Source organism: Trachemys scripta, chromosome 17 (assembly GCF_013100865.1).
Source record: "Trachemys scripta elegans isolate TJP31775 chromosome 17, CAS_Tse_1.0, whole genome shotgun sequence".
Lineage (NCBI taxonomy): Eukaryota > Metazoa > Chordata > Testudines > Emydidae > Trachemys > Trachemys scripta.
Window position 1 is genome coordinate 7,088,872 of NC_048314.1, and position 24,964 is coordinate 7,113,835.

The 24,964-nt window shown below is 45.0% G+C and overlaps 2 protein-coding genes across 3 annotated transcripts in view; one reads left to right on the forward strand and one right to left on the reverse strand.

The window, feature by feature from the left end:
• LOC117889351 (ectonucleoside triphosphate diphosphohydrolase 2-like) overlaps positions 1 to 854 on the reverse strand; it is a 37,983-nt gene extending 37,129 nt beyond the window's left edge. The window contains exon 1 of one of the 2 annotated variants that reach the window (XR_004648454.1): positions 708 to 854. The gene's annotated coding sequence lies outside the window, so the exon portion shown is untranslated. The remainder of the gene's footprint in view (positions 1 to 707) is intronic. The other variant, XM_034793359.1, reaches the window with a different exon arrangement.
• Positions 725 to 17,354, forward strand: NELFB (negative elongation factor complex member B). Its single transcript, XM_034793358.1, has 13 exons — positions 725 to 1,045; positions 2,703 to 2,866; positions 3,064 to 3,163; positions 5,232 to 5,462; positions 6,817 to 7,002; positions 8,588 to 8,700; positions 9,155 to 9,257; positions 10,577 to 10,672; positions 12,694 to 12,836; positions 15,081 to 15,187; positions 15,849 to 15,990; positions 16,572 to 16,680; positions 16,930 to 17,354. Exons 1-13 carry the CDS (start codon positions 761 to 763, stop codon positions 17,065 to 17,067), a joined length of 1,917 nt encoding a protein of 638 aa, XP_034649249.1. The 5' UTR covers positions 725 to 760; the 3' UTR covers positions 17,068 to 17,354.
• Positions 17,355 to 24,964: the final 7,610 nt, after the last annotated feature.

Genomic DNA, 24,964 nt, shown 5'->3' on the forward strand with positions numbered 1-24,964 from the left:
AGGAGGCGGTGTAGCTATAGGGTCTCCATAGCCAGGGGAGCAGGCGGCACACGGGGCTATAGGGGAGGAGGCGGTACCTATCGGGTCTCCATAGCCGGGGAGCAGGCGGCACACGGGGGCTATAGGGGAGCAGGCGGTACCTATAGGCTCTCCATAGCCGGGGAGCAGGCGGCACACGGGGGCTATAGGGGAGCAGGCGGTACCTATCGGGTCTCCATAGCCGGGGAGCAGGCGGCACACGGGGGCTATAGGGGAGCAGGCGGTACCTATAGGCTCTCCATAGCCGGGGAGCAGGCGGCACACGGGGGCTATAGGGGAGCAGGCGGTACCTATAGGGTCTCCATAGCCGGGGAGCAGGCGGCACACGGGGGCTATAGGGGAGCAGGCGGTACCTATAGGGTCTCCATAGCCGGGGAGCAGGCGGCACACGGGGGCTATAGGGGAGCAGGCGGTACCTATAGGGTCTCCATAGCCGGGGAGCAGGCGGCACACGGGGGCTATAGGGGAGCAGGCGGTACCTATAGGGTCTCCATAGCCGGGGAGCAGGCGGCACACGGGGGCTATAGGGGAGCAGGCGGTACCTATAGGGTCTCCATAGCCGGGGAGCAGGCGGCACACGGGGGCTATAGGGGAGCAGGCGGTACCTATCGGGTCTCCATAGCCGGGGAGCAGGCGGCACACGGGGGCTATAGGGGAGCAGGCGGTACCTATAGGCTCTCCATAGCCGGGGAGCAGGCGGCACACGCGGAGTCTCTGGGCAATGGGCCGTGAGCCCCACGCAGGCCCTTCAGGAAGGCGGAGCGAGCTCCCGGCCCTCCCGCCGCAGCCCGGAACCGGCGCGCCGAGGAGCCGTTTCGCGGGGGACGAGGAGCGCGCGGGACCCGACAGGGCTGGGGGGGCGACAGCGGGGGCGGACCCGGCTGGGCCCGCCGAGGCCGCCGCCATGTTCGCGGGGCTGCAGGAGCTGGGGGTGGCTAATGGGGAGGACCTGAAGGAGACGCTGACCAACTGCACCGAGCCGCTCAAGGCCATCGAGCAGTTCCAGGTGGGGCGCGCGGCCCGGGGGACGGGGCTCGCCGCGGGGCTGGAGTTGCTCTGTCTCCCTTGGCCCAGCGGGGGCTCAGGCAGGCTCCCAGCCTGGTGGGGTCAGCGGGGAGTCAGGGCCCGGGCCCGGTGGGGTCAGCGCTGATCCCTCCTCAGTAAAACGGGTCCAGAGGCCGTGACATCCACCCTGGTGGTGTCCGACGGCTGCAGGTCTTCTCTGAAGCCTCCTCTAGTTGTTTCTGACCCGGACTCTGCTCCAGGGCGGTCCCCTGGTGCTTGCCATGGGCGCAACTGTTTCACCTTCGCTCGTCCTCCCCTGAGATTGCACCGCGTTTGCTCTCTGGCCAGGTCTAGCCGCGCTGCTTCCAAGATGTGGGACAGCGTCAAGGAGGGGTTTGAAATAGATCCAGACTTCTTATTTTTGATGTTATAATCGAGACAAAGTTTGGAGGCCCTCATCACAAGGGGATCTTTAAAAGCAACTTTTAAAATGAAGGGAGTCTCTCTCCCCATTGAACAGGATTTGACAGTTGTGAGAGTAGGTTTCAGGTGTTGTTTTTTGCAGCTTCACACAGGATGAGATGTGAAAAGGAAGCTTTGGTTACTCTTGGCTCTTAATGACAGGTTTCAGAGTAACAGCCGTGTTAGTCTGTATCTGCAAAAAGAAGAACAGGAGTACTTGTGGCACCTTAGAGACTAACACATTTATTAGAGCATAAGCTTTCGTGGACTACAGCCCACTTCTTCGGATGCATATAGAATGGAACATATATTGAGGAGATATATATACACACATACAGAGCTTGGCTCTTAACACACTGGTGCTCTGTAGTATCTTTTCACCTCTGCAATGTAATTTTCTGTAATACAAATGAAAACTGACTGTGTATGTTACATGGCATCTCTAAGGCTTCATGGAACTATTGCATGTGTCGTTACACGATGCTTCAGTGTTTTTAGGATTGGGGTATTGATCGTTTAGCAAAGCTTTGGTATATTTCAGCAGTGGCAGTCTATATATTTAGATTATAAAGTTGGGTTAATGGTGTTTAGCATAAGCTAGCCAAGTGCAACCGTTTTAAAAGTCCTGGTAGATTTTTGAATGATTAGAGAAACATTGTAAGGTACTTCAGGCCCCAGATTTAAGGATAATTTAAAAAAAAAAAACTTGTGAATGTTTTTGTATACAAATGGATAAATATTAATGGAACAATATTTTTTAAACAAATAAACATTCCTCTGCACTGTTTCCTACCCATGCCTAGGAGTCAGAAGCATGGACCAGGACTCTATTGTGCTAGTGTGTCCACACTCCAGTTGTTGCACTATTGCATGAGAACTAGAAAAGGAAACTTGCGAGTCTTTCTTCATTGCCTCGGTTGAGTAAAAAGTAAACAAATGGCATCAGTGATGAAAAGTGAACTAGATTTTTAAGTTCTTTTAACATTAATAGTATTACGCTAGTGCCAGTAGCATAACTAAAGACTTTTTTTAAAATGTTATATTGTTTCTCACTCAATAATGACCATTTAAATTTATCCGAGTGCTTACTTTTTCTTAACATGAGTTGTTTTAGTACTCTGTCTTGTTATTTATTGCCAGCAAGGAATTTGTGTTTAATCCAAATGTATAACTCTGTATGGTGTTTGCTTTGCTAGACAGAAAATGGAGTCCTCCTGCCCTCTCTCCAGTCTGCTCTGCCATTCTTGGACCTCCATGGTACTCCTAGGCTGGAATTTCATCAGTCTGTATTTGATGAGCTGAGAGAGAAATTGCTAGAGAGAGTTTCAGCCATTGCCTCGGAAGGAAAGGTTGAGGAAAGGTGTGTTACTGATCTTGCTGCTGATTATTAATCATCATTAGAAATTAATTGCAAAATTAATCATGGCAGGTAAAGTTTTCAAAAAGCTTAAATGACTTAGTCACTTTTTCAAAAATGACTTAAGCACTTAGGACCCTAAGTCACTCAGGAATTTTGAAAACTTTACCTGGCAACTTTTCTTGCTTGCATGTTTCCAGATACAAAAAGCTGGAGGATCTGCTGGAGAAAAGCTTTTCCTTGGTCAAGATGCCGTCTATTCAGCCTGTGGTGATGTGTGTCATGAAACACCTGCCCAAGGTAAAATCTGTTGCATCTCCTGGTTACAGCCTCTTTCATTCTCTGCTGTTAGCCGGGCTGTATGCCACGTTTGCAAACTCTTCAGTCAGTTTGTCATTCACTGGCAGAAAAATTTGTCTTATACTTTGTTTGATTCTCATATCAGTTAATTTAATGTAGTTCAAAAAGCATTTCATGTTTCATAAAGCACACTCTACTTAGAGAAGTATGTTCTTCTATTTTTAAAATGTGCGTGTCCCCCCTATCTTTCCCAAAAATAGTTTGAGCTCAGTGGTAGGGGGCTTTTCCAGAACTGATTTAAATGGCAAGTATTTGAAGGATGCGGCTAGATTTTAAAAGGGGGCAATATTTCTGGAAAAGGGTACTTAAGAGGAAACAACTCTTCATTTAAGGCACTACAGTACCTTTAATGTAATCATTTCAAAACTTGTACTAGTGCTATTGTATGCTGTAGACTAGAGTTTTGAACTATCACCATAGAATGCTGTGCTCCTTTTTTATAGATTCATAGATTATAGGACTGGAAGGGACCTCGAGAGGTCATCGAGTCCAGTCCCCTGCCCGCATGGCAGGACCAAATACTGTCTAGACCATCACTGATAGACATTTATCTAACCTACTCTTAAATATCTCCAGAGACGGAGATTCCACAACCTCCCTAGGCAATTTGTTCCAGTGTTTAACCACCCTGACAGTTAGGAACTTTTTCCTAATGTCCAACCTAGACCTCCCTTGCTGCAGTTTAAACCCAATTGTTTCTGGTTCTATCCTTAGAGGCTAAGGTGAACAAGTTCTCTCCCTCCTCCTTATGACACCCTTTTAGATACCTGAAAACTGCTATCATGTCCCCTCTCAGTCTTCTCTTTTCCAAACTAAACAAACCCAATTCTTTCAGCCTTCCTTCATAGGTCATGTTCTCAAGACCTTTAATAATTCTTGTTGCTCTTCTTTGGACCCTTTCCAATTTCTCCACATCTTTTTTAAAATGCGGCGCCCAGAACTGGACACAATACTCCAGCTGAGGCCTAACCAGAGCAGAGTAGAGCGGAAGAATGACTTCTCGTGTCTTGCTCACAACACACCTGTTAATACATCCCAGAATCATGTTTGCTTTTTTTGCAACAGCATCACACTGTTGACTCATATTTAGCTTGTGGTCCACTATAACCCCTAGATCCTTTTCTGCCGTACTCCTACCTAGACAGTCTTTTCCCATTCTGTATGTGTGAAATTGATTTTTCCTTCCTAAGTGGAGCACTTTGCATTTGTCTTTGTTAAACTTCATCCTGTTTAACTCAGACCATTTCTCCAATTTGTCCAGATCATTTTGAATTATGACCCTGTCCTCCAAAGTAGTTGCAATCCCTCCCAGTTTGGTATCATCCGCAAACTTAATAAGCGTACTTTCTATGCCAATATCTAAGTCGTTGATGAAGATATTGAACAGAGCCGGTCCCAAAACAGACCCCTGCGGTACCCCACTCGTTACGCCTTTCCAGCAGGATTGGGAACCATTAATAACAACTCTCTGAGTACGGTTATCCAGCCAGTTATGCACCCACCTTATAGTAGCCCCATCTAAATTGTCTAAATTTAATAAGGGAAGATGTTTGTTTAGGAGGAGGGATAGCTCAGTGGTTTGAGCATTGGCCTGCTGTGAGTTCAATCCTTGAGGGGGCCACTTGGGGATCTGGGGCAAAATCAGTACTTGGTCCTGCTATTGAAGGCAGGGGGCTGGACTCGACCCAATGACCTTTCGGGGTCCCTTCCAGTTCTATGAGATAGGTATATCTATCTATCTATCTATCTATTTCAAAATTAACTGAAGGAAAATGTAATGCTTTCTCTAGGAAGCTAAATACTTTAAAACCAGGGTGGTATTGGAGGGGTAGGGTCATGAAAGAAGGGTTTCTGCTGTTTCCTTGGGTTTTAATTGCACTGGTTGTAGAAGTTACTGGCCAGTTCAAGGTTGTGATTTAGATTGGGCTTATAGTCAACTACTTACCATTTTAACAATCAGGTAGGTGAACCCCTAAACTCTTTACTGACACTGCATTGTTGTTCGCAGGTCCCTGAAAAGAAACTGAAGTTAGTGATGGCGGATAAGGATTTATACAAAGCATGTGCCGTGGAGGTGAAGCGCCAGATCTGGCAGGATAACCAAGCTCTGTTTGGTGATGAGGTGTCCCCATTGCTGAAACAGTACATCCTGGAGAAAGAAAACACTCTCTTTAGTAGTGATCTCTCTGTCTTGCACAACTTCTTCAGTCCCTCTCCAAAAACAAGACGTCAGGGAGAGGTAAGAGCAGGGAGAACTTTTACAGTGACGTTTGGAATGGAATTCTCCGATCTCTGTCTTGAAAAGGGAGCATATTTGGTTCCTATCCTGCCAGCATCATCAGATAATTGAGTGTTTGTCTGGCCTTACAACTTTGCTATCACCTGGAAAAAGCTATGTAAATATTTTGGCTAGTTATTTAATGTTAGTTCATCTTCATTAAACAAGTCTTAATTAAATCAACAGGTTAATCTTATATTTAATAGTTACAAATATAACAATACTGAACATTATCTTTATTAGAATAGCACCTAGTGACACAGAGTAATAGGTTAATCTTTTGTTTAAGCGGATTTTAAAAAATAACATTTAAATAGCTAATCAACGTCTTTAGTCAATAATATTTTTCCCCGGTTCTGTCTGTCAGTCTGGGATTTAACCCATCATAATAGTATCTAAGTACCTTTAGCGGGGAGGGAGAGCTCAGTGGTTTGAGCATTGGCCTGCTAAACCTAGGGTTGTGAGTTCAATCCTTGAGGGGGCCATTTAGGAATCAGGGCAAAAATCTGTCTGGGGATTGATCCGGCTTTGAGCAGGGGGTTGGACTAGATACCTCTTGAGATCCCTTCCAACCCTGATATTCTATGAAATCAGGGTTTGGGGTTTTTACAATTTTTATTTTGTTTTTGCAGGAAATAGTAATAGTTCAATAAAAAATTGGGAAGAAGCATCAAAAGCTGTGCATGTAGCTAGACTATGGGACAGTGTGATCTTATTAACGTTACCCTCACCCCAGCCACTCTTCCCTCCTGTTGTATACTACCCTCATTAACGTGTCTTAAACTCGATTGTAAGTTCTTCAGGGCAGGGATTGTGCCTTCCTATGTACTTGTAGAGTCTCTGTTGCAGTGGCGCTTTTAGACACTCCCACTATACACATTTTATTAAAATGCCCCAAGTAGTGTTTTTACCCCAAAAAGGGAGAAATGCCAGAGACTCCATGAAGTCTCTAGGGACTTTGCTGTTACTTTTGATTTTATGTGGTGGGCACTCTGGAACTATGGTGATAGATGGCAGTATAAAACCCTAAGATCACATTTACAACAAAAGCAATTCCTACTGGTATAGTTGGTATAACAGGTCAGATTGTTTAGCAAAGGGAACAGAAGGTCTTGCAATTACAAAAGTCTAGACAAAAATCAATTAAAGCACAAATGGAGTTGAAATGCTGAAAAAGTCTGGTGTGACATGTCCTTTAAAGCTGTATGTTTTAGTTCAGGCATTCCATAACTGATGGTGCAGATAATGAAATAGTTTGAAAGCTGTCGTGTAGGAATATCTTTTGGTACCCTGTGTTTTTCCATTTGGGCTTTAGGTGGTTCAGAAGCTGACACAGATGATTGGGAAGAATGTGAAGCTATATGACATGGTGCTACAGTTCCTAAGAACATTGTTCCTTCGGACAAGGAATGTCCATTACTGCACGCTACGGGCAGAGCTCCTGATGTCACTGCATGACCTGGACATCAGCGAGATCTGTACTGTTGACCCCTGTCACAAGGTAATGAATAGATGGACCGGACACAAGTAGTACTTCAGAGTTTTCAGTCGGAGCAGCTCTCATTTGTGCCTGCTGCCTTGAAGGTCAATAACCCAGAGAGGATATTATCTCCAGGCATAGAAAATGGTTCAAACCTCAAGTCTGAAATTCTTATAGTCCTTGGAATGACAGGTTCAAATCCCAGCAGTGTTAACAAAGCCCTTTGTCTTTCTATGGTAGATAAATTGTTCGTCATGCTGTTTGTGGTGCTTGGTATGAAGTCTTAAAAAACAGTGTACCATCTGACCTACATGGATGCTGCCAAAAACAAAGTTCTTGCCATTGGTTTGCCCCAGTGTTCTTGGCCAGTTTCCTTCCCCTCCCTGTTGTGCATAGGACTGTGCACAAACTGATGCTCTTTGCCCAGAAGTGATTGCATTTCATTAGTTTAGTCTGTGAAGTGCTATGGAGCTTGAAGTATACAGAGCATAAAATTAACAACTATTAAAATATAAGAAGTTTTGCTGTCTTATTTAGCACTGCATTGGCATTTGTAATGTGAATTAAGTCATTCATCCACTATAAATACAGAGTCGCATTCTGTTCTCTACACTTACGTCCTGGTTACATTATTTACACAGTTTTTATTTCTCGTGCGATGTGTGCTTCTGAAGAAAAGATACCAGTGATGAGAAATATATTTAGCACCTTCTGTACAGTGGGCTCCAAGCACTTCAGAAACATGAATTGATCAAGACCCACAACATCCTTGTGAGGAATATGTGGTTTTAATATAGACAGGGAGACTAACCCATAGGGGTTATGGCTTGTCCAAATTTCCAATGTAAGTCAGTGATAGAGCCAGGAATAAAGTCCAGATCATCTGACTTCCAATCCCATGTTCTTACCACTAAGTGATACTGCCCCCTCAGTTACCATGTACTCCATTGTGAACGTGATTCCACATTGATGGGGGTGGGCCATGAGATATATTCACATACTACATGGTATATAGTACGTGTTAATTTTCAGGGAATGCTTGTTGTGGGAGAGGAAAAGGTGATGCCAGTTGAACCTGCAGTACAACAGCTCCATAGATTGATCTTGTGTGTTTGGATGCCTGTTGGGCTTCCTCTGCTGCTGATGTCAGACTGCCTTTAGAACTTCCCAACACACACAGGACTGTGCAAGCAGCAGATACTGCTGGTCAGAGGTTGTTGCTGTTTGTATGGATTGAAAACTTTGTCTTCCCCCTTCACATGCTGCCACATGAACCCATGTTCTGTTGCACTGATGGAGGTATTTGAATATAATTAGAATACCTGTAGGAGCTTAATGCAAAAGCCTCACCGATTGAGGACCTGTTTTGTCACTAGATCTGAAGCCTTTGAAAAGTGGACAAGAGTCTTAAAACTGACATGTGGTGGATCTAATGTTGCAGCTTCCTGTACAACTGTTGGGGAGGGTCGGAAAGGCTTATGTGGGTGTATTTAATTAAATATCGAGCCAACAGTATTACAGTGAAGCCTTGAGGTGATTCATATATTGTAATGGTAGTTTAGAGGAGTTGCCATGAGTGTGTTAACAATGTTGCCTTTCTTTGCAGTTCACCTGGTGCTTAGATGCCTGCATTCGGGAGAAGTTTGTGGATAACAAGAGAGCTCGAGAGCTGCAAGGGTTCCTGGACGGAGTGAAGAAAGGACAAGAACAAGTATTGGGGTGAGCAGTTCAGGCTCAAGAAACTGAGGGATTGATAGCGACGTTCCCATTATCCAGAGGGGCTGAGAATTACTTCAGTTGTTAATTCTCCACAAGTGTCTAGTAACAAAACCAATCATTACCAAACATAGCCCTTCTTAGTGCATTCAGCAAGATAACAGGTTTATTCTCAGTATCCTATCCCAGGGGTCTAACTAGTCAGTGGCCTGTAAAATACAAGTTAAAGGGGTTGTTGTTTTTTATCAGGCAGGACTTGCCACTTATAAGCATCTAATTAGTGATCTAAGGCAGAAACATATTTCAGTTGATATAATACATTAGGTTTTATCATTATAGTTTTTGCTGCCTGTCTTCCTTCCCTCATAGCTTTTGGTATTCTGTGGCTGGGTGTGTGGTTGGGCCATGGGGTTTGTTAGTATATATAAAATGCATTTGTGGTTCTGTTTCCCTTCAGAGATTTATCAATGATCTTGTGTGATCCCTTTGCCATTAACACCTTAGCTCTGAGTACCATACGGCATCTGCAAGAGCTGGTTGGGCAAGACACCTTACCCAGGGTGAGTCTGAGAAACCTGCACAGATTACAAATGAGCCCTGTTCAGGTTATAACGAGACTGTATTTTTCAGCAAGGGAGAAACTGACTGACATTACAGGAGAAGGAATGAAACTGTGTGCTGTCAAATGCACAAGTAAACTGAAAAAGAGGAAAAACATATATTTTGTCCTCATTTCTTTCATTTGTAGTCATTTTAGGTGTCATGTAATTATCGTAGGTACACAATTTTCAGACATATGTGATTTTTCAAGTTGACAGTGCCCCCTTAACATTTCTCACTCTCTACTAGATGCATGCTCTTCTAATTATGCATACTTGCAGGCAACTGCTTTCTGCCTACTTAAACTCCTGCTTCAGTTACAGCATTCCTTACTCCCTGTGCTAAACTCGGTATCTTGCTTTGCTTTGGGCTGGTGGTAGGGGGGATCTAGTAAAGTCAATTCCTGCTGAATGGGGTAACGGAGAGAGAGTTCTCTCTATTGTACGCTTTATTGAACCATCTGAATGTAAAATTATAGGTGTTGCTCTGCGTTTACATCAGCCACACGGAGAAGAAGATGGTACACTTCATAATGTTGTGAGGCACTTGCTCTCTGTAATGCTGCGTTCGGCTGCCGACAATCCCTCGGCGGGGGAGGCAGAATTACATCGGGAATGGCGGCTGGCAAGTGACCGCCGTTCAGCCCTAGAAAGGACTTAGAATGCGGTCTGCTGGTTGGATCCTCAGTTTCCCTGGTATGAACTGGGTACTCACGGGCTGTGCAACAAGAATGTGAATCTTTGCCCCCAGTGGATCAGGACTCAGATTCTATGATGGGAACCATACAAGGATCTAAATAGAAACACTTCCTATATTTCATCCCTTGGGCTGCTTTTTCATTGTCAAATTAAATAATTTCTTTTTATCCTTTCAAGCTTGCAAAAAGGCCAATGTAATTTTTACACACTCAGTATTGGATTTTACTGACAAACATGGATAGTTTCATTCTGACACATATTGTACTTTGTGATGTCACGTAGTTTTTGAAAAGTCTCTAGCCAGTCGTCTGATCAGATGGCCTGACTATCTCCAAGCACACTATCAAATGATTACACTGAGGTGTGTTCTGTAGCATTTGCGGCTGTTTGTGGCCCTTGAGCTATAATTCATTATTTAAATCATAGAAATTGACAGCCCCTGGCCATCTTTTGCGATCTAATGTCTCTGGCTAATGCTTCTGAATCCAAGAAAACCCCTGAATATAAATTACTTCCAAATAAATCTCCAACAGGTCGAGAATTGAGGAAGAACATCACTTTTATTAAATTTGCATTTCCAGGAAAGCCCAGACCTCTTGCTGCTTCTAAGGATGCTGTCTCTGGGACAGGGGGCCTGGGACATGATTGACAGTCAAGTCTTCAGGGAGCCTAAAATGGTAAGCTTCTTGAAGAGTATTTCCTCGTTGATTTCTTCATCTTCCTCTCTCTTAAAAAATCCTCAGGGTCACCTTTTCCAAATGCCTCTAATAAGCACTTGCAAAATTTGTAAACGTCCTATTTGTACGGATGACCTGGGGGGATTTGATAGCTGCTTTCAACTACCTGAGCGGGGGTTCCAAAGAGAATGGAGCTCGGCTGTCCTCAGTGGTGGCAGATGACAGAACAAGGAGCAATGGTCTCAAGTTGCAGTGGGAGAGTGGTGGTGGTCTAGGTTGGATATTAGGAAACACTATTTCACTAGGAGGGTGGGGAAGCACTGGAATGTGTTACCTAGGGAGGTGGTGGAGTCTCCTTCCTTGGAGGTTTTTAAGGCCCGGCTTGACAAAGCCCTGGCTGGGATGATTTAGCTGGGGATTGGTCCTGCTTTGAGCAGGGGGTTGGACTAGATGATCTCCTGAAGGCCCTTCCAACTCTGAGATTCTATGATTCTGTGATTTGCATGCACCAATAGGGTGAGAGTGTACACAAGTGAGTCCTCTTGTCAACTCCTCCCCCCTCCCGCGCGCCCCCCCCCTTTTTTTTGTAGTCTTGAACATCTGGGCTTTAACTTTTTTTATATCTGAGTTTTGCCTCTAACAAATTCAGCACCAATAGCTCATAACTCCTGGGATCTCCGTCCAAATGGCGAGACTGTAGCTCAGAATGAATGTGAAAATAATATTGCTGGGGCTGGCCCTGAACTCTAATAGCAGCTCATTGCATTGTCATTCAGTGGCTAGCACGTCTGCCTCCCCAGTGTTGTGATAGGAATGCTGTGGCGGTATCACATTCAACCCCTGGAAAGCGTATTTTGGATCGCTCAGGTGACCCTCCTCCCACTTTCCCTCTGGCCTGCACTCTGAACAGGTTTGGTAGCTCTGGGAGAAGTTCTATTCAGCTCTCTACAGAAGAGAGGTTAACCACAATACTGGGCAGTGGGAGGAACCTCCAAAAATTCCATTGCTGTTTCTGTTCTGTGCTGCAAAGTGGTGCAGCTCTTCCCCAGGGAGGGTGATTGAGGCATTGACTGTATAAACTGCTAGCTGACTGCACGTTTACCTCAGTGATGTACGTTTTCCATAGGTGTTTGCATAGGTGCTGGAACTAGGGGTGCTGCTGCACCCCCTGCCTTGAAGTGGTTTCCAGCATATACAGGGTTTACAGTTTGGTTCAATGGCTCTCCGCACCCCCTACTCTACAATTGTCCCAGCACCCCCAGGTGTGTGTGCATGAATAGTCAAATACTAAGGTGATTAGGTACTTGCATCGCCCTCGACAAAGCCTTGGCTTACCTCATAACTTAATTGAAAGGTTCCTTCTTCACCTGTTGGTGCTATATGGAGAAAGCTCCACAACCTGCTTCATTTTTAATGAACTTTGTGGTTCCATACGCTGCCGCTTCCCGTTGTTTTAATTTGATACAAAATAAGTAATTTTCAACTGCTGTGGGAATGGAGGAAATGAGTGTGACTTTCCCCTGGCACTCCTCCTGGGAGCATGACTAAGTGTGCAATGGTTAATACTGGTTCAGGGAATTAACAAGATGACTTGTACTCATTAGCATACTACCCTGTCCTTACCCAGACCCTCTGTGTCCAGCAATAATATAGGATAAGGTGCTCTAGACCAGATATGTATATCACAGGGTAATTCTGTTACAGCAGAAAATTCATTCAATAGTGTTCTTGTGTACAAAGTGAAGGATAGTTTTCTGATTATCTCCTTATATTCTACTGGAGGACATGAAAAGAGAAGTCAGTGGTTAGAGCAGGGACTTGGTGCTGGATACCAGTGTTTTATGTTCCTGTCTACCATTGGTTTGCTGTGTGGTCATAGGTAAATGGTTTACCTTAGTTTTTCTAGCTGTAAGATGGGAATATTACATGTCACCTAAACACTTTGAGATTCTTGGATGGAAAGTTACATAAATGCTGAATGGCTTTTTTTATATTGCAATGGCTTTTTTTCCCCCTCTAAGGAACATGAGTTGATCACCAAGTTCTTGCCGATGCTGATGTCCTTTGTGGTAGATGACTACACATTCAACGTAGATCAGAAACTGCCATCGGAAGAGAAAGGGCCAATTCCCTACCCCAGCACCATTCCCGAAGCTTTCACCAAGTATGTCATCCACTACGCACATTAGATCCTTTTTCCAACAAAGCATTAGGCTGTGTCTACACTACATCAGTTACAGCGACGCAGCTGCATTGCTTCTCGTGCAGACTCTCTAAGCCAACGGGAGAGACCTCTCCCATCAGCTCAATAGCTTCTTTCTCAGCTATGTCAGTTGGAGAAGTTCTGCTGCCGACATACCACAGTCCACACCGGTGCTTCGGTTGGTGTAACTTGCGTCACTCTGAGATGTGGATTATTCACACCCCTGAATGATGTAAATTATACTGAAATAATTTGTAGTCTAGGCGTAATCTTAGGTAGCTAAGCTATACCACCGAGGAAGCCCATTATGTGCAACCTGGCACAATTACGAGAGAAGAATTAACTCTAACAAATTCAAGGCTTCAGTTCCATTCAGTGGAACAGTTGATTAAAAAGACACCAGTAAAACTCCAGATCTTGAATAGGTCACTAGAGATTGTGCTGCTGTGGAGCCCGTGAGGGTGCTGTCCAGTTTAGACGTTTCCAGTCAGAGAGCTCAAATACGGTGGCATTTTTATCAAGGGCTCAGATTGAAAGGCACCCGCACAAGAAACAGAACAAAACACGAAGGCCCTGATTCAGCAAGGTACTCTATAGTCGGTGTGACTATTCGTGTACTTAAAGTTAGGCCCGATTCGGCATATGCCTATGAGAAGAGAATAATATTGTCTTGGTGCCTTTGGCCTGAGTTATTTCTACATGGACACTACTGAGGAAAGTCCGTTGTAGACAGAGCTGACATTAAAAAGAAAATTTCGCGGTGTAACGTATTGCCAAAATTAATTAACCATGAGCTACTGCTGTTTAAACCAGATTGTGTGTAAGTGGGTTAGAGAGACCTTGGAGTGAAAGCACAAGAGGTTTGCTGTAGTACTTAAAGCTTTTGTGACCCATGGAAGAATGAAGGTTCAGTTCAGGCCTTTGTAGTGATTAGAAAGAGAATAGTTCTTTGACTAACAAACATGGCTGGTGCTCAGCAGTAACACAATTAGGGAGGTGTGAGGGACTGATCATCGACACTGCTTTTAAACGAGGCACATCAAATGGCTTTGCCCTCATTTTCAAGGAAGCAGAGCCTGTGTCATCCTCTCATAAAGTTCTCAGTGTCTCCTCTATTTGAAAACATTGACGCAACCTGTGTGGAGCAAGTATCGGAGGGGTAGCCGTGTTCGTCTGAATCTGTAAAAAGCAACAGAGGGTCCTGTGTCACCTTTAAGACTAACAGAAGTATTGGGAGCATAAGACTGAATCTTGCATCTGAAGAAGTGAGGTTCTTACCCACAAAAGCTTATGCTCCCAATACTTCTGTTAGTCTTAAAGGTGACACAGGACCCTCTGTGTGAAGCAATATTTCTTACTGTTGATTTTTATATAGGCCTGGCCCAAGGAGGTGGACCATCGCAATAATGTTTCTTGCTCTGACATTTCAGTTCAGTCTTTGCAAAACAAATTCATAAGATTTTTTTGCATTGCTGTTTTCAAATAAAGAAGACATTTGTGTGTCCTTCACAAGCAGAGGAAAGCAACCACTGTAATGGTATTACTGAATTTAGGCGCATTTGGACTGACCACCAATACTTTTTAGCGAGAGAATGAGCACCTTCAAATGCGCTACTAGAAATAAGATGACTATACATGTGATGAGAGGACTTCAGTTTCTCTTTGAAATCCTAAATGTTTGGAGGTTAAAAAAGAAACTTCTCACGTCTTTGCAAAGCAGACAGAAAAGATCTCCGTATGCTCAGTTGTGTTCAGATCTTACACTTGTTCCCAGTACTCTTCTTGTTTGAATGTCAGTACCCAGAATACCACATCCAGTTAGAATCACACTCACAACTATTTCATAGCAGAATTGGTGTCTGAGCTGGGAAACTTTCCAATGAAGCAGAATCAGATTTTCCATTGTGTTTAGCTTAATCCTGAAGCTTCCTTCTTATTATTAACTGTTCAGTTAGTACTGATTATTGGAAAGTAACAATGTTGTTGAACAATTATTTCTTTGGGCCTTGGCAGCAGACAAGCTCTCCTAGATCTGAACACTTTCTCTTAGCCACCACTTCACAGGAGACTTCAGGTTAGCTATTGAGACATTTCCCTGCTTCCTACTCTGTGGCTTCCAGGTTGTGGACCCTGTCTTCTTAAGGTCCTCTTTCGTAAATGAGTTCTTGTTCTATTGGTTAAGAAACTTTGTTTGTGCCATAACAGATTCCTCCAGGAGCACAGAATAGCCTGTGAGGTTGGGCTATATTACATACTTCACATAACTAAACAGAGGAACAAGAATGCTTTTCTCAGGCTCCTGCCAGCACTAGGTGAGTCTTGTTTTCCTCTTATGTTTTGTACCCACTTGTCACATATAGAAGGCCTAGAAGGAGGAAAATAAGGGCTATGGGGGTGACTGTGGTTAGTGGTGACAGCTCTTGGATTCTGCTAGTTTCAGGTCTGCTAGTGATTCACTGTGTGAGCCTGTGCAAGTCCCATGAGTTTACTTACCTGTTCAGTGGTGATGTTTTCCTACCGAGCAGGAGTTTTGTGAAGATTCTTGAGTGTTTGTTTGTAATTGCTCGAATGAAAGACACTGTACTAGCAATGTGATTAGCTGTAGACTGGTCGGAATATTACTGGAAGATATATTGTGTCTCTGAGCAGGTAGCTTCCTGCTCTAAACAGTCCCCAAAAGTTGCAGTGGATCAGAACTTTCCACTTTATCCAAAAAGGGAACTTGTAATGAAACAACACTGAATCTAGCCCAGGCTTAGCTGCTTCCAGAATTCTTCCTCAATAGCTGCTCAGCCCACATCCTGGGTTCTTTCCCACCTCCCTTTATACCTGGGTAGGGTAGTCAGCCACCTGCAGTGGCCAGTCGGCGAAGTGCACATAAAGTTTTTCAGCAGGCTTGTCTTCTGCTAATATGGTAAAGCTTTCAGGGAAATGCTTGCCAGCCTGTTAGTCATTGTCCTTCGTGTTGTGCAGTCGAGACATTCAGTGACCTGGCCTTCAGTGATATTTTCCTGCACCTGCTCACCGGTAACCTCACCTTGCTGGCTGATGAATTTGCGCTGGAGGACTTCTGTACCAGTCTCTTCGATGGCTTCTTCCTCACTGCCTGCTCAAGGTAACCGACGTCCTTCAGAAAGCACAATATTTACAAGATGAATGGGACAGTTCACACCTCTCTGAGCCTGTCTGCAGACTCTTCACTTAGCTCACTCTGGAAAGGCTATGATAGCTGTTGTGATGTTTTTTTTATATGTTTAGATTTTGCAACCAATTCTGTAGAAATAAAATCACTGGAAATAGCAAGTGTTGGTTTATAAACGATTACACAAACCCTAAATCGTTATTCAGAGACAGAAGTTGCAGTGGGGCAACATCCTCCTTACCGTGCAGTAGCAGATCGAATTTCTGCTTTAAACATTATATTTAACTTCAGCCCTCTAATTTCTAAATGCACATAAAGAACCTGTTAGTAGTTCTAAACCCTTGTATTAATTCCTGGCAAGCCTATAGAAGCCTAACGTCCTGTAGCATACAAGCCATTCCTTTACAACTTAAGTATTTTTGATGATTGAAAACAAAACTCCCAGTGTTGGAACGCTCTGACGTTGTTGTGTAACTTTCTCTCTAAAGTGTGGTTGTGTTCTGTACATTGTGTTCTGTGCATTGCTTTCACCACTTTACAATTGCTCTTTACAGAAAAGAGAATGTCCATAGACACATGCTAAGATTGCTACTTCACCTGCATCACAAAGTGGCACCTGCCAAATTAGAATCCCTCCAGAAGGCTTTGGAACCTACCAAGCAGGTAAGAAGGGTCCCAAAAGGAAAAGTAATTGCAGATGAAGGCAACTGCATTCCCTGAAGCTGCTTACTGGAGCCTGTGTTCTGTTTAGATAGCAGCTTTCAGAGTGTATGGAGTATTGACTCAATTATATCATGACTTCCTCTTCCCACTTTCCTCTGTGTTGAAACACTCCCAGTAGTCCTAGTACTTCATGTTCCAGCTAGTAACAGCTTCTTTTGTTTGTTTGTTTTCCCAATGCTTGTTCCGCAGAGCGGCGAAGCTGTGAAGGATCTTTATAACCAGCTCAGCGAGAAACTGGAGCTTCGCAAACCCAGTCCAGCCCAGGTGGCTGAAACTCCATCCATGGAACTGACTTTGCCCACAGTGCCCACCCCAGCCTCGCTCTGAGCCACATGAGCGGGACTCTGAGACAAGAGAAACTAACCTTTGCGTCCTGCAGAGTGGAGGCGTTTCAATGTGTCGCTGGCTACCATGGTGGAAACTTACCTAAAGCCACTGAGCCTTTTGCAGAAGCAGGACATGGTCAGACACTGCAGTTTGTCCTTGAGCGTGCTCAGTATGCAGTGTATTGCATAGGTTTACTTTGCCTGAGGATAGCTAGGTGGCTTCTTGTGGATCTACTCAGCTTGTATGATTTTTTTTTTTTTTTTCAAAAGACAAGTCTTGTTTTTAAACTTTGTCTCTTCTTGCATTTTTAGACTTACAGTTTTCTGGGGCAGTAAAAACCCGGTTGTGTAATCAGGCAGAGGGAGCGAACCCTTGAAGTCTGAGCAGTTTCGCTCTTTGTCCCCACCCTGCTTCTTTGGGGCTTTAAAGCTGAGAGATGGTTCTCAACAAAAGGGAACAAGGCTGCAGATTTTATACTTTGTTCAAAACGGGTGCTTCCCTGTGACCTCCTGGAGACAAGGGCTGTGCATACCTGTTGGTCAATCCCCATGGGAGCAGGACAGGCAGGGCGGGGCCTAGTTCCAGCTCCCTCGTTGGGTTTGTGGCTCACCCTCAGACATAGGGGGCAACATAGTTGCAATGCACCTGGCAAGTTAGGCACCTGCTTCTGATGGCAGGGGTTGGCTGTTCACCAACCTGATCCCCAGCTTATTCCACAGCAACTGGTAATTGGCAGCCGTCCCGGACCTTGGACAGCAGCCCAGGTAGGAAGGAGAGGAGAGGGTTGGAAAAGCTCAGGCGTTTCAATTTAAAGGCTGCTTTTTGTGAACCCAGAGTCACAGACAGGCTGCACCTCCCATCCCTCTCACATCTCCCCTCAATATTTGTACCCATCTCCCAAGCTCAGGCTGGTTGGCTCTCTTTGCACTGAAGAGCCTGCACGAGGTCACCCCCCTTCATCCCCACATGATGCTGCCCTGATGCTGTGGCAGCATCTACCAGGGTCATCACTGGGACCCGGAAACTCAGGACATTCATTAGGAACGGGGCAGACGTGTTGAGTTGCTGCCAGCAGGTGATTGAAGTCCCCAGTCCAAAGTGAGTAGCGCCTAATACTCCCTATGGTCCAAAGACCATAGAATTGTAGGACTGGAAGGGACATCAAGAGGTCTTCTAGTCCAGTACAGCCCATGGCCAACTGCGGGGACCCTTGAGGCCCCCTACTGGCCAAGCTGCCATTTGCCACCTCTTGCGCCATTGGTCGAGGGGGCTCTGGCTGCCTGCTACTGAAGTGGAGCAATGGAACGCAGATATCAGTCTGGGCTGGCCCCTTGGAGGCTAGCTGCACTGAGCAGAGGGCCACCCAAGTCACCTCACTCCATGCATGTGGTGGTTAGTCACTTGGAGATGGCTTGCATGAGCCAACGTACCACCAGAGGGGCCATGGGCTCATAACAAGACTATCCCTGCCCTCAGGAGCTTGCCACCTAAGACACGAGACAACAAAGGGCTGCACCAGAGAGACGGGAGTACAAGGAAACAGTGGTCCGCATGGAAAGTAGCAGCCACAGCACAGCAGCTGCCTAACCACTGTCAAGTCTTTTTTGTAGACCTCACTGCAGAGGAAGAGCCTGCAGGAGGAAAGCCCGTGCAGCCGGTTTATGGGGAGCTACTCCCATGTTAGAGGGGTGGCACGGGAGGAAGTGTGTGTATACCAGGATGGGGTTTCCTAGAGCCACACGCTCAATTTCTGCCTCCAGGACACAACTCTATAATACAAACACCTAGTGGTTCTCAAGCACTTTTCATCACTAGCTTTTAAAGCGCTTTACAAAGGAGGTCAGCGTCATCATCATCATCGTTCCCATTTCACTGGGGAAACTGAGGAACAAAGCGTTGACGTGATTTACCTGCGGTCACCTAGCAGGTCAGTGGCAGAGCTGTGCATAGAGCCCAGGTCTCCCAAGTCCCAGTCCAGTGCTCTCTGTAGTCTCCCCTCCCCTCCCGGTGTACTGGGGCGAGGCCATGCTTGGGGCAGTCACTCAGGATTAGTGCTCCAGTAGCGCTAGTTGCTTTAGGACTCCTCCTGTCCCCCTGCTGCAGCACAACCCACCTCTGTGCTGCTACACCAGGAATCCTGCTCCCAGTGCACCCTCGTCCCCATTCCATATGCTGCTAACTACCCTGTGGCACATCCCCTCCCTGGCCCCCTGTCATGTGGGAAGGGAGAGCCAGGAGCGATGGTATCTGAGGCTGACTGCAGACAAGAGGGAGACCATGGACCTGAAGCTGTTGGAAGAGCTGCTCTCCTGCCAGAGTTTCCCCAGCTAGTAAGTCTCTGATAGTCGACCAGCCTGCATGCTGGCCCCATATGGTTCCCCCCAGTGACCACCACACACCCATCTGTCCCATCTCCCCAGCTGCTTCCCTTGCTTGGCCACTCTCCGTCCCTGGCTCGGGTTTGGTTGGGGAGGGGGCACCTTGGCAGCAGTAGAGAATGGAAGCAGCTGCATAATCCATACTCAGTCAGGTTGGCTTGTTGCAAAAGGAAAAGACAAAATACTGACGCTCAAATAGCTTGTATGATGCACTGATTGACGCGATAAGGGTTATGCCTTCAAAATACTGAAGTTACGAATTTCTTTGTTAAGTTACAGAAGAGCAAAAAGAAGGGAGACACTCTGGGTAGAGTATCAAGAATGGGCCATTTTCAGATATTTATTTTTTAAAATTAGATAATTTTTCTAAAAGTGAACATCCTAGAGAGTCTGCTGCTATCCACAGCTCCTGCTATGCAGACTTGGAGATGAAAACACTTTCATTTTATTGCCTGAAATTACAAAAACTTCTGCTTTAAGGGAAATCTCAACACAGCCTCAACTAGAAGTTGTGTCCATGTTGCATGTTCTCTCTCTGTTCTCCCTGGCCCTGAGTGCAGACTTCAGAACTCTGTATATTGCTTCAGAGATCCTGTCTGCAGAGGATCTTTTCCTATCCTTTGGTCTTAATATGTTCTTGGATTGGATCTTGCCATACTTGACTCACATGGCAAAATAAAACTGGACTATAAAGCAGTGATTTTTTTTTTTTTTGGTATGAATTCTCATTGTGCCTCCATATGTGAACAGATCTGGGTGTTGCGGACCATGAGTCATGGCAGCAAAGACGCAGTGGTGTATGTTTAATAATCCCTAGGTGTCTCACATGGGGCACCGAGAATTAGTGGACACCTCTGACAATTTTGGCCTTACTCTGTCTGTGCCTCAGTTCCTTAGCTGTAAAATGGGAATAATACCACCACCTAATCTCACAGAGGCGTTGTATAGATAGATTCAGTAAGTCTGTGAAGCACTCCGCTAGTAAGGCGAGAACACATGCATGAGGATAAGTTTATGGAGGGAATGGTTTAATGGGATAACGTGATTTTACTCAAATCAACAGCGTGCCATCGCTGGTAAATAGTATCAATGGTCAATAAGGGTCTGGCTGGAGAATCTTCCCTACATGCTCGGGGTTCTACTGATCGCCATATTTGGGGTCGGGAAGGAATTTTCCTCCAGGGTAGATTGGCAGAGGCCCTGGAGATTTTTCACCTTCCTCCGCAGCATGGGGCGGGGGTCGCTAGCTGGAGGATTCTCTGCGACTTGAAGTCTTTAAATCACAGGATTCGGGGACTTCAACAGCAGTGTCAAGGGAAAGGGGTTGGGTCAGCTTTTGTGGCTTGCATCATGCGGGAGGTCAGACTAGATGATCATAATGGTACCTTCTGACCTTAAAGTCTATGAGTCTATGAGGAAACTAATAATTCTATATTCACTGCAGGGTTTGAATGGCGTGTGGTAATAAATAAGCCTATGGGCCACACATTGAATGAGGATAAGAAGAAATATTGGATTCATTCATTGAATGAGGCAGGGGTCCTTTAGAAAAAAATAGTGAGTGAGCATGTAATTAAAGACTGTATTATAATGCACATGCACAAGAAGGCTGAATTAAGGCTGTATTTAATTCTGGAATTTCCTAATTTGGGAATGCTTGACTTTGCAACCTGAATGTTCTCTTCATGTACTTTTACTTGATATAAAAATCATAATAATTAAGTTACTAACAAATTGTTTTTATCTAACTTAATTACAACATAATTCCTGCAAATGCTGCTCTGCATCATGTTAGCTGTCTGGGAAGTTTTATTCTGTTGTTAAGTTCTTTCACGACAAAAAAAAAAAAAAAGATTGGCAGATGCTAAAGTTCTTAAAAGACCCAGTTTTAAATTAAATTTCCACTTAAGCTAATTAAACAGGTTTACTAGTAAATGCTCAGAAAATTCATTTCACATTCTATAAGTAAAATGGAAACTCAACCATAATTATGGAACTGTGACCGGTCTCTCCATAATTCACTGGGAATTTTCTTTAAGGAGCAGCAGGTGACTTTAATTTCCAAGGACAGATTGCAGTCCAAGTGTTGACCACCCCCTGGTGTCCACAAACCAATAATGTATGATTTTTCAGGTTTCAGAGTGGTAGCCCTGTTAGTCTGTATCAGCAAAAAGAACGAGGAGTCCTTGTGGCCACCTTAGAGACTAACAAATTTGCAAACTGGACACCATTACATTAGGCTTGAATAAAGACTGGGAGTGGATGGGTCATTACACAAAGTAAAAACTATTTCCCCATGCTAATTTTCACCTACTTTTACTCACACCTTCTTGTTAGCTGAAATGGGCCATCCTGATTATCACTACAAAAGTTTTTTTTTCTCCTGCTGATAATAGCCCACCTTAATTGATTAGTCTCGTTAGAGTTAGTATGGCAACACCCATTTTTTCATGTTCTCTGTGTATCTATATCTTCCTACTGTATTTTCCACTGCATGCATCCAATGAAGTGAGTTTTAGCCCACGAAAGCTTATGCCCAAATAAATTTTAGTCTCTATGATTTTTCAAAAAAAAAAGAACAGGAGTACTTGTGGCACCTTAGAGACTAAGAAATTTATTAGAGCAAATTTATTAGATGCATCCGAAGAAGTGGGCTGTAGTCCACGAAAGCTTATGCTCTAATAAATTTGTTAGTCTCTAAGGTGCCACAAGTACTCCTGTTCTTCTTTTTGCGGATACAGACTAACACGGCTGTTACTCTGAAACCTATGATTTTTCAGTGTACTTAGGATTTTATAGTACTTTATCTGTTCAGCGCACAGCCCCAAGCCACCTCAGTTGCAACTGTACATGCTCAGCATGCCTGCAAGTCTGGCCCCAGGTGTCACGTTAGACACCCAGAACATGAGGAAAACACAATTTAGTGACCACTCATAAAAAGTTTTTGGTTTAAGTGACTTGCTCAGAATCGCTCAGGAACTTGGTGGCAGAGGCAGGACTCGAATCCAGTTCTCCAGGGCTGCACTCAACTGAGAGATCCTGCAGACAACCACCTCCTTCAGTACGCAACCCTGATTCATCCCAAGAGCAGGTCTGTCCCATGCACTGAAGGAGGATGGGATCCTATGGAAAAACTAGTACATCATCATGTACATATGCAATATGATGCAGTCTTTAATTACAAGGGAGTTGAATTAAGATTTATGATGAGAGTTAACTGGAGCTGGAGAGCTCCATTAAGACACCTGGTTGCAGGGAAGCAGGCCCAATTAAAGATGAGACCCAGCTGGAGAGAACCTGGGTAGTTACTATAAAGAAAAAAGTTTGGAGCAGGAGGAGGATGCAGAGAGAACTGTGTGCAGTGTGAGAGAGTGGACAGACTGGCAGGATCGAGAAGGAAACCTGGGGGAGAGATGATTTTGGGGTCCTCTCCTGAATAGAAGGTTAGCAAGAGGCCAGGACAAAATTAGAACAGCGACTGGGGGTGGAGCAAGCTATGGGGGTGAGTCCTGGAAAAAGAGCAGGATTTGGACTTCCAGGGAACAGGCCCTGGGAGGTGTTCAGTGGAGGAACAGTCAAGCCTGAGGAGGTCAGAAGTTGGTTTAGGTTTGTTCTCTTGGTCTGGGATTCCTTGGGGATTACACAGCCCTGCAAGTCCTGGCCCTGAAAGAAAGATGAAGCTAGAGAGATTATAAGGGGAAAGCTACAGAAGTCCAGGAAGGCAGCTGCAAGGAGTCTGATAGAGCAGACTGCAGTGGGAAGGCTTAGGTTCCCCTACCAGCCCTTACAAAGGGGGTAAGGAGGACTGAAAACTCAGAGAGAAGGATGCAAAGACCCTGGGGGCCCAGAGTTGGTGCTGAAGACCTTGGACTATTGGTTGTTTTTTCTAGGTGAGGAGCTAGAACATAACCTAGCCGGGGGGCTGAGTTGCATTAGGAGAGACCATTGCAGGTCTGAAGCAACCAGCAGGGGCCACTAGAGAGGAAATAACTCTATACGACACTCAACTCTGAGGAGGCGCACAAGTGGTGAGTCCGTTCTTGTACAGGTTGCATAGGCAACCTGAATTGCCTAATTTTTGGAATGCTTGACTTTGCAATGTTAATGTTCTTTTCACATTTTCTTTTACTTTTTTTAAATCGTTGTCATCACAGCCAATCCCAAGGGAACATAGTCTCCTTGCAAATCAAGCCCCACCCAGCCTGATCTCTGGCAAGGCACTTACGGTAGTCTGATTGTACATTCTGTTTACATCCATCACTAGCAGTCTTGTTATGCCACCAAAGCTTTTGGCACGCGTGATTGTTGGCCGTGTAGCAGCATCCCGGGGTGTACACACTCCAGAATTCATTGGAGCTCTTTTCTTCTAGTATGTCCATACCAAGAAAGCTGCCACAGCTGACCAGTACTGATGGATGCAGTTGCTGGGTTTGGCTTCAAATAGCCTCATTTCTGATCTTGTCTTGCTCCTTGATATGGAGCAGCTGAAGGAGGTGACGAGAATAAAAGCTATCAGTCTGGTGTTCTTCAGCCTCTCCTAGTGTCCTCCTCTGCTATCTGCTGCACTCCAGCTTCAGTCCCTCTCCTCTTATCTAACCACCCCACAACCCGACCACCTCCCCTCTGCACCTCTATACCCCTAGCTTCTTCACCTCCTCCCTTGTTCCTATTCAACCTCTGGCTCTTGTAACCCATCTCCTCTCTACCCCCATCCCTCACCCCTCTGCATGTCCATGCCCATGAAGCCTTCTACACATTGCCTGGGCTCAAGTAGGGTGGCCCTGGGACACAGGAGGCCTGGCTCTCCGTTCTGGTGCCCAGTGACACAGTGGACCCCAGTGACCAGGAGGCGTAACTGCAGAGAAAGTCCTGATCGGCCCCTGCAGCCCTGGGCTGGATCATGCCTAGCGCAGATGGAATCTTCAGAAAATGTAACTGACAAGTTTCTACTAAGCAGCTGTGAACTGCAAATTTTTTTTTTAAAGGCTTAAAATTTGGCCAAATTTGGTCAGATTTTCATAGGGGATGGCAAAAGTCATATCCCTAACAGCAGGGCAACTCCTCCTGCCAAATTTCAAGTCCTTCCTCCAAAACATGGACGTGCTAAAGCTTCCCCATGAAACAAGTGTAAGATTTTTTTTTTTTTAATATTAGCGAAACATTTTATCCTAGTCTTGTTCTTGAGCCATTTTAGCTGAACCTTTCTAAAAAATATTGAGGCAGACACCCCCCGACATGCCAGCCTGAATGGTTAAAGTTTGGCCAAGTTATAACAAAATGAAAACCAGGTCTTATAATGGAAAGTTTTAAGCCACCTTAACTATAGGCAGCATGAGCACCTCAGTTATCTAATAGGGCAAGGTCCCTCGCATAGTATCAATTAGTATAGTTTCATGTGATTTACACTAGCTGAGTATTGAACCCAAAACATGTCAAATGAAGTTAGATCTAAGTAAACTATTATTACTGCATTAGAGAGTGAAAGGGGCATTGGATTTACACTCCGTGTCTGTCTAACC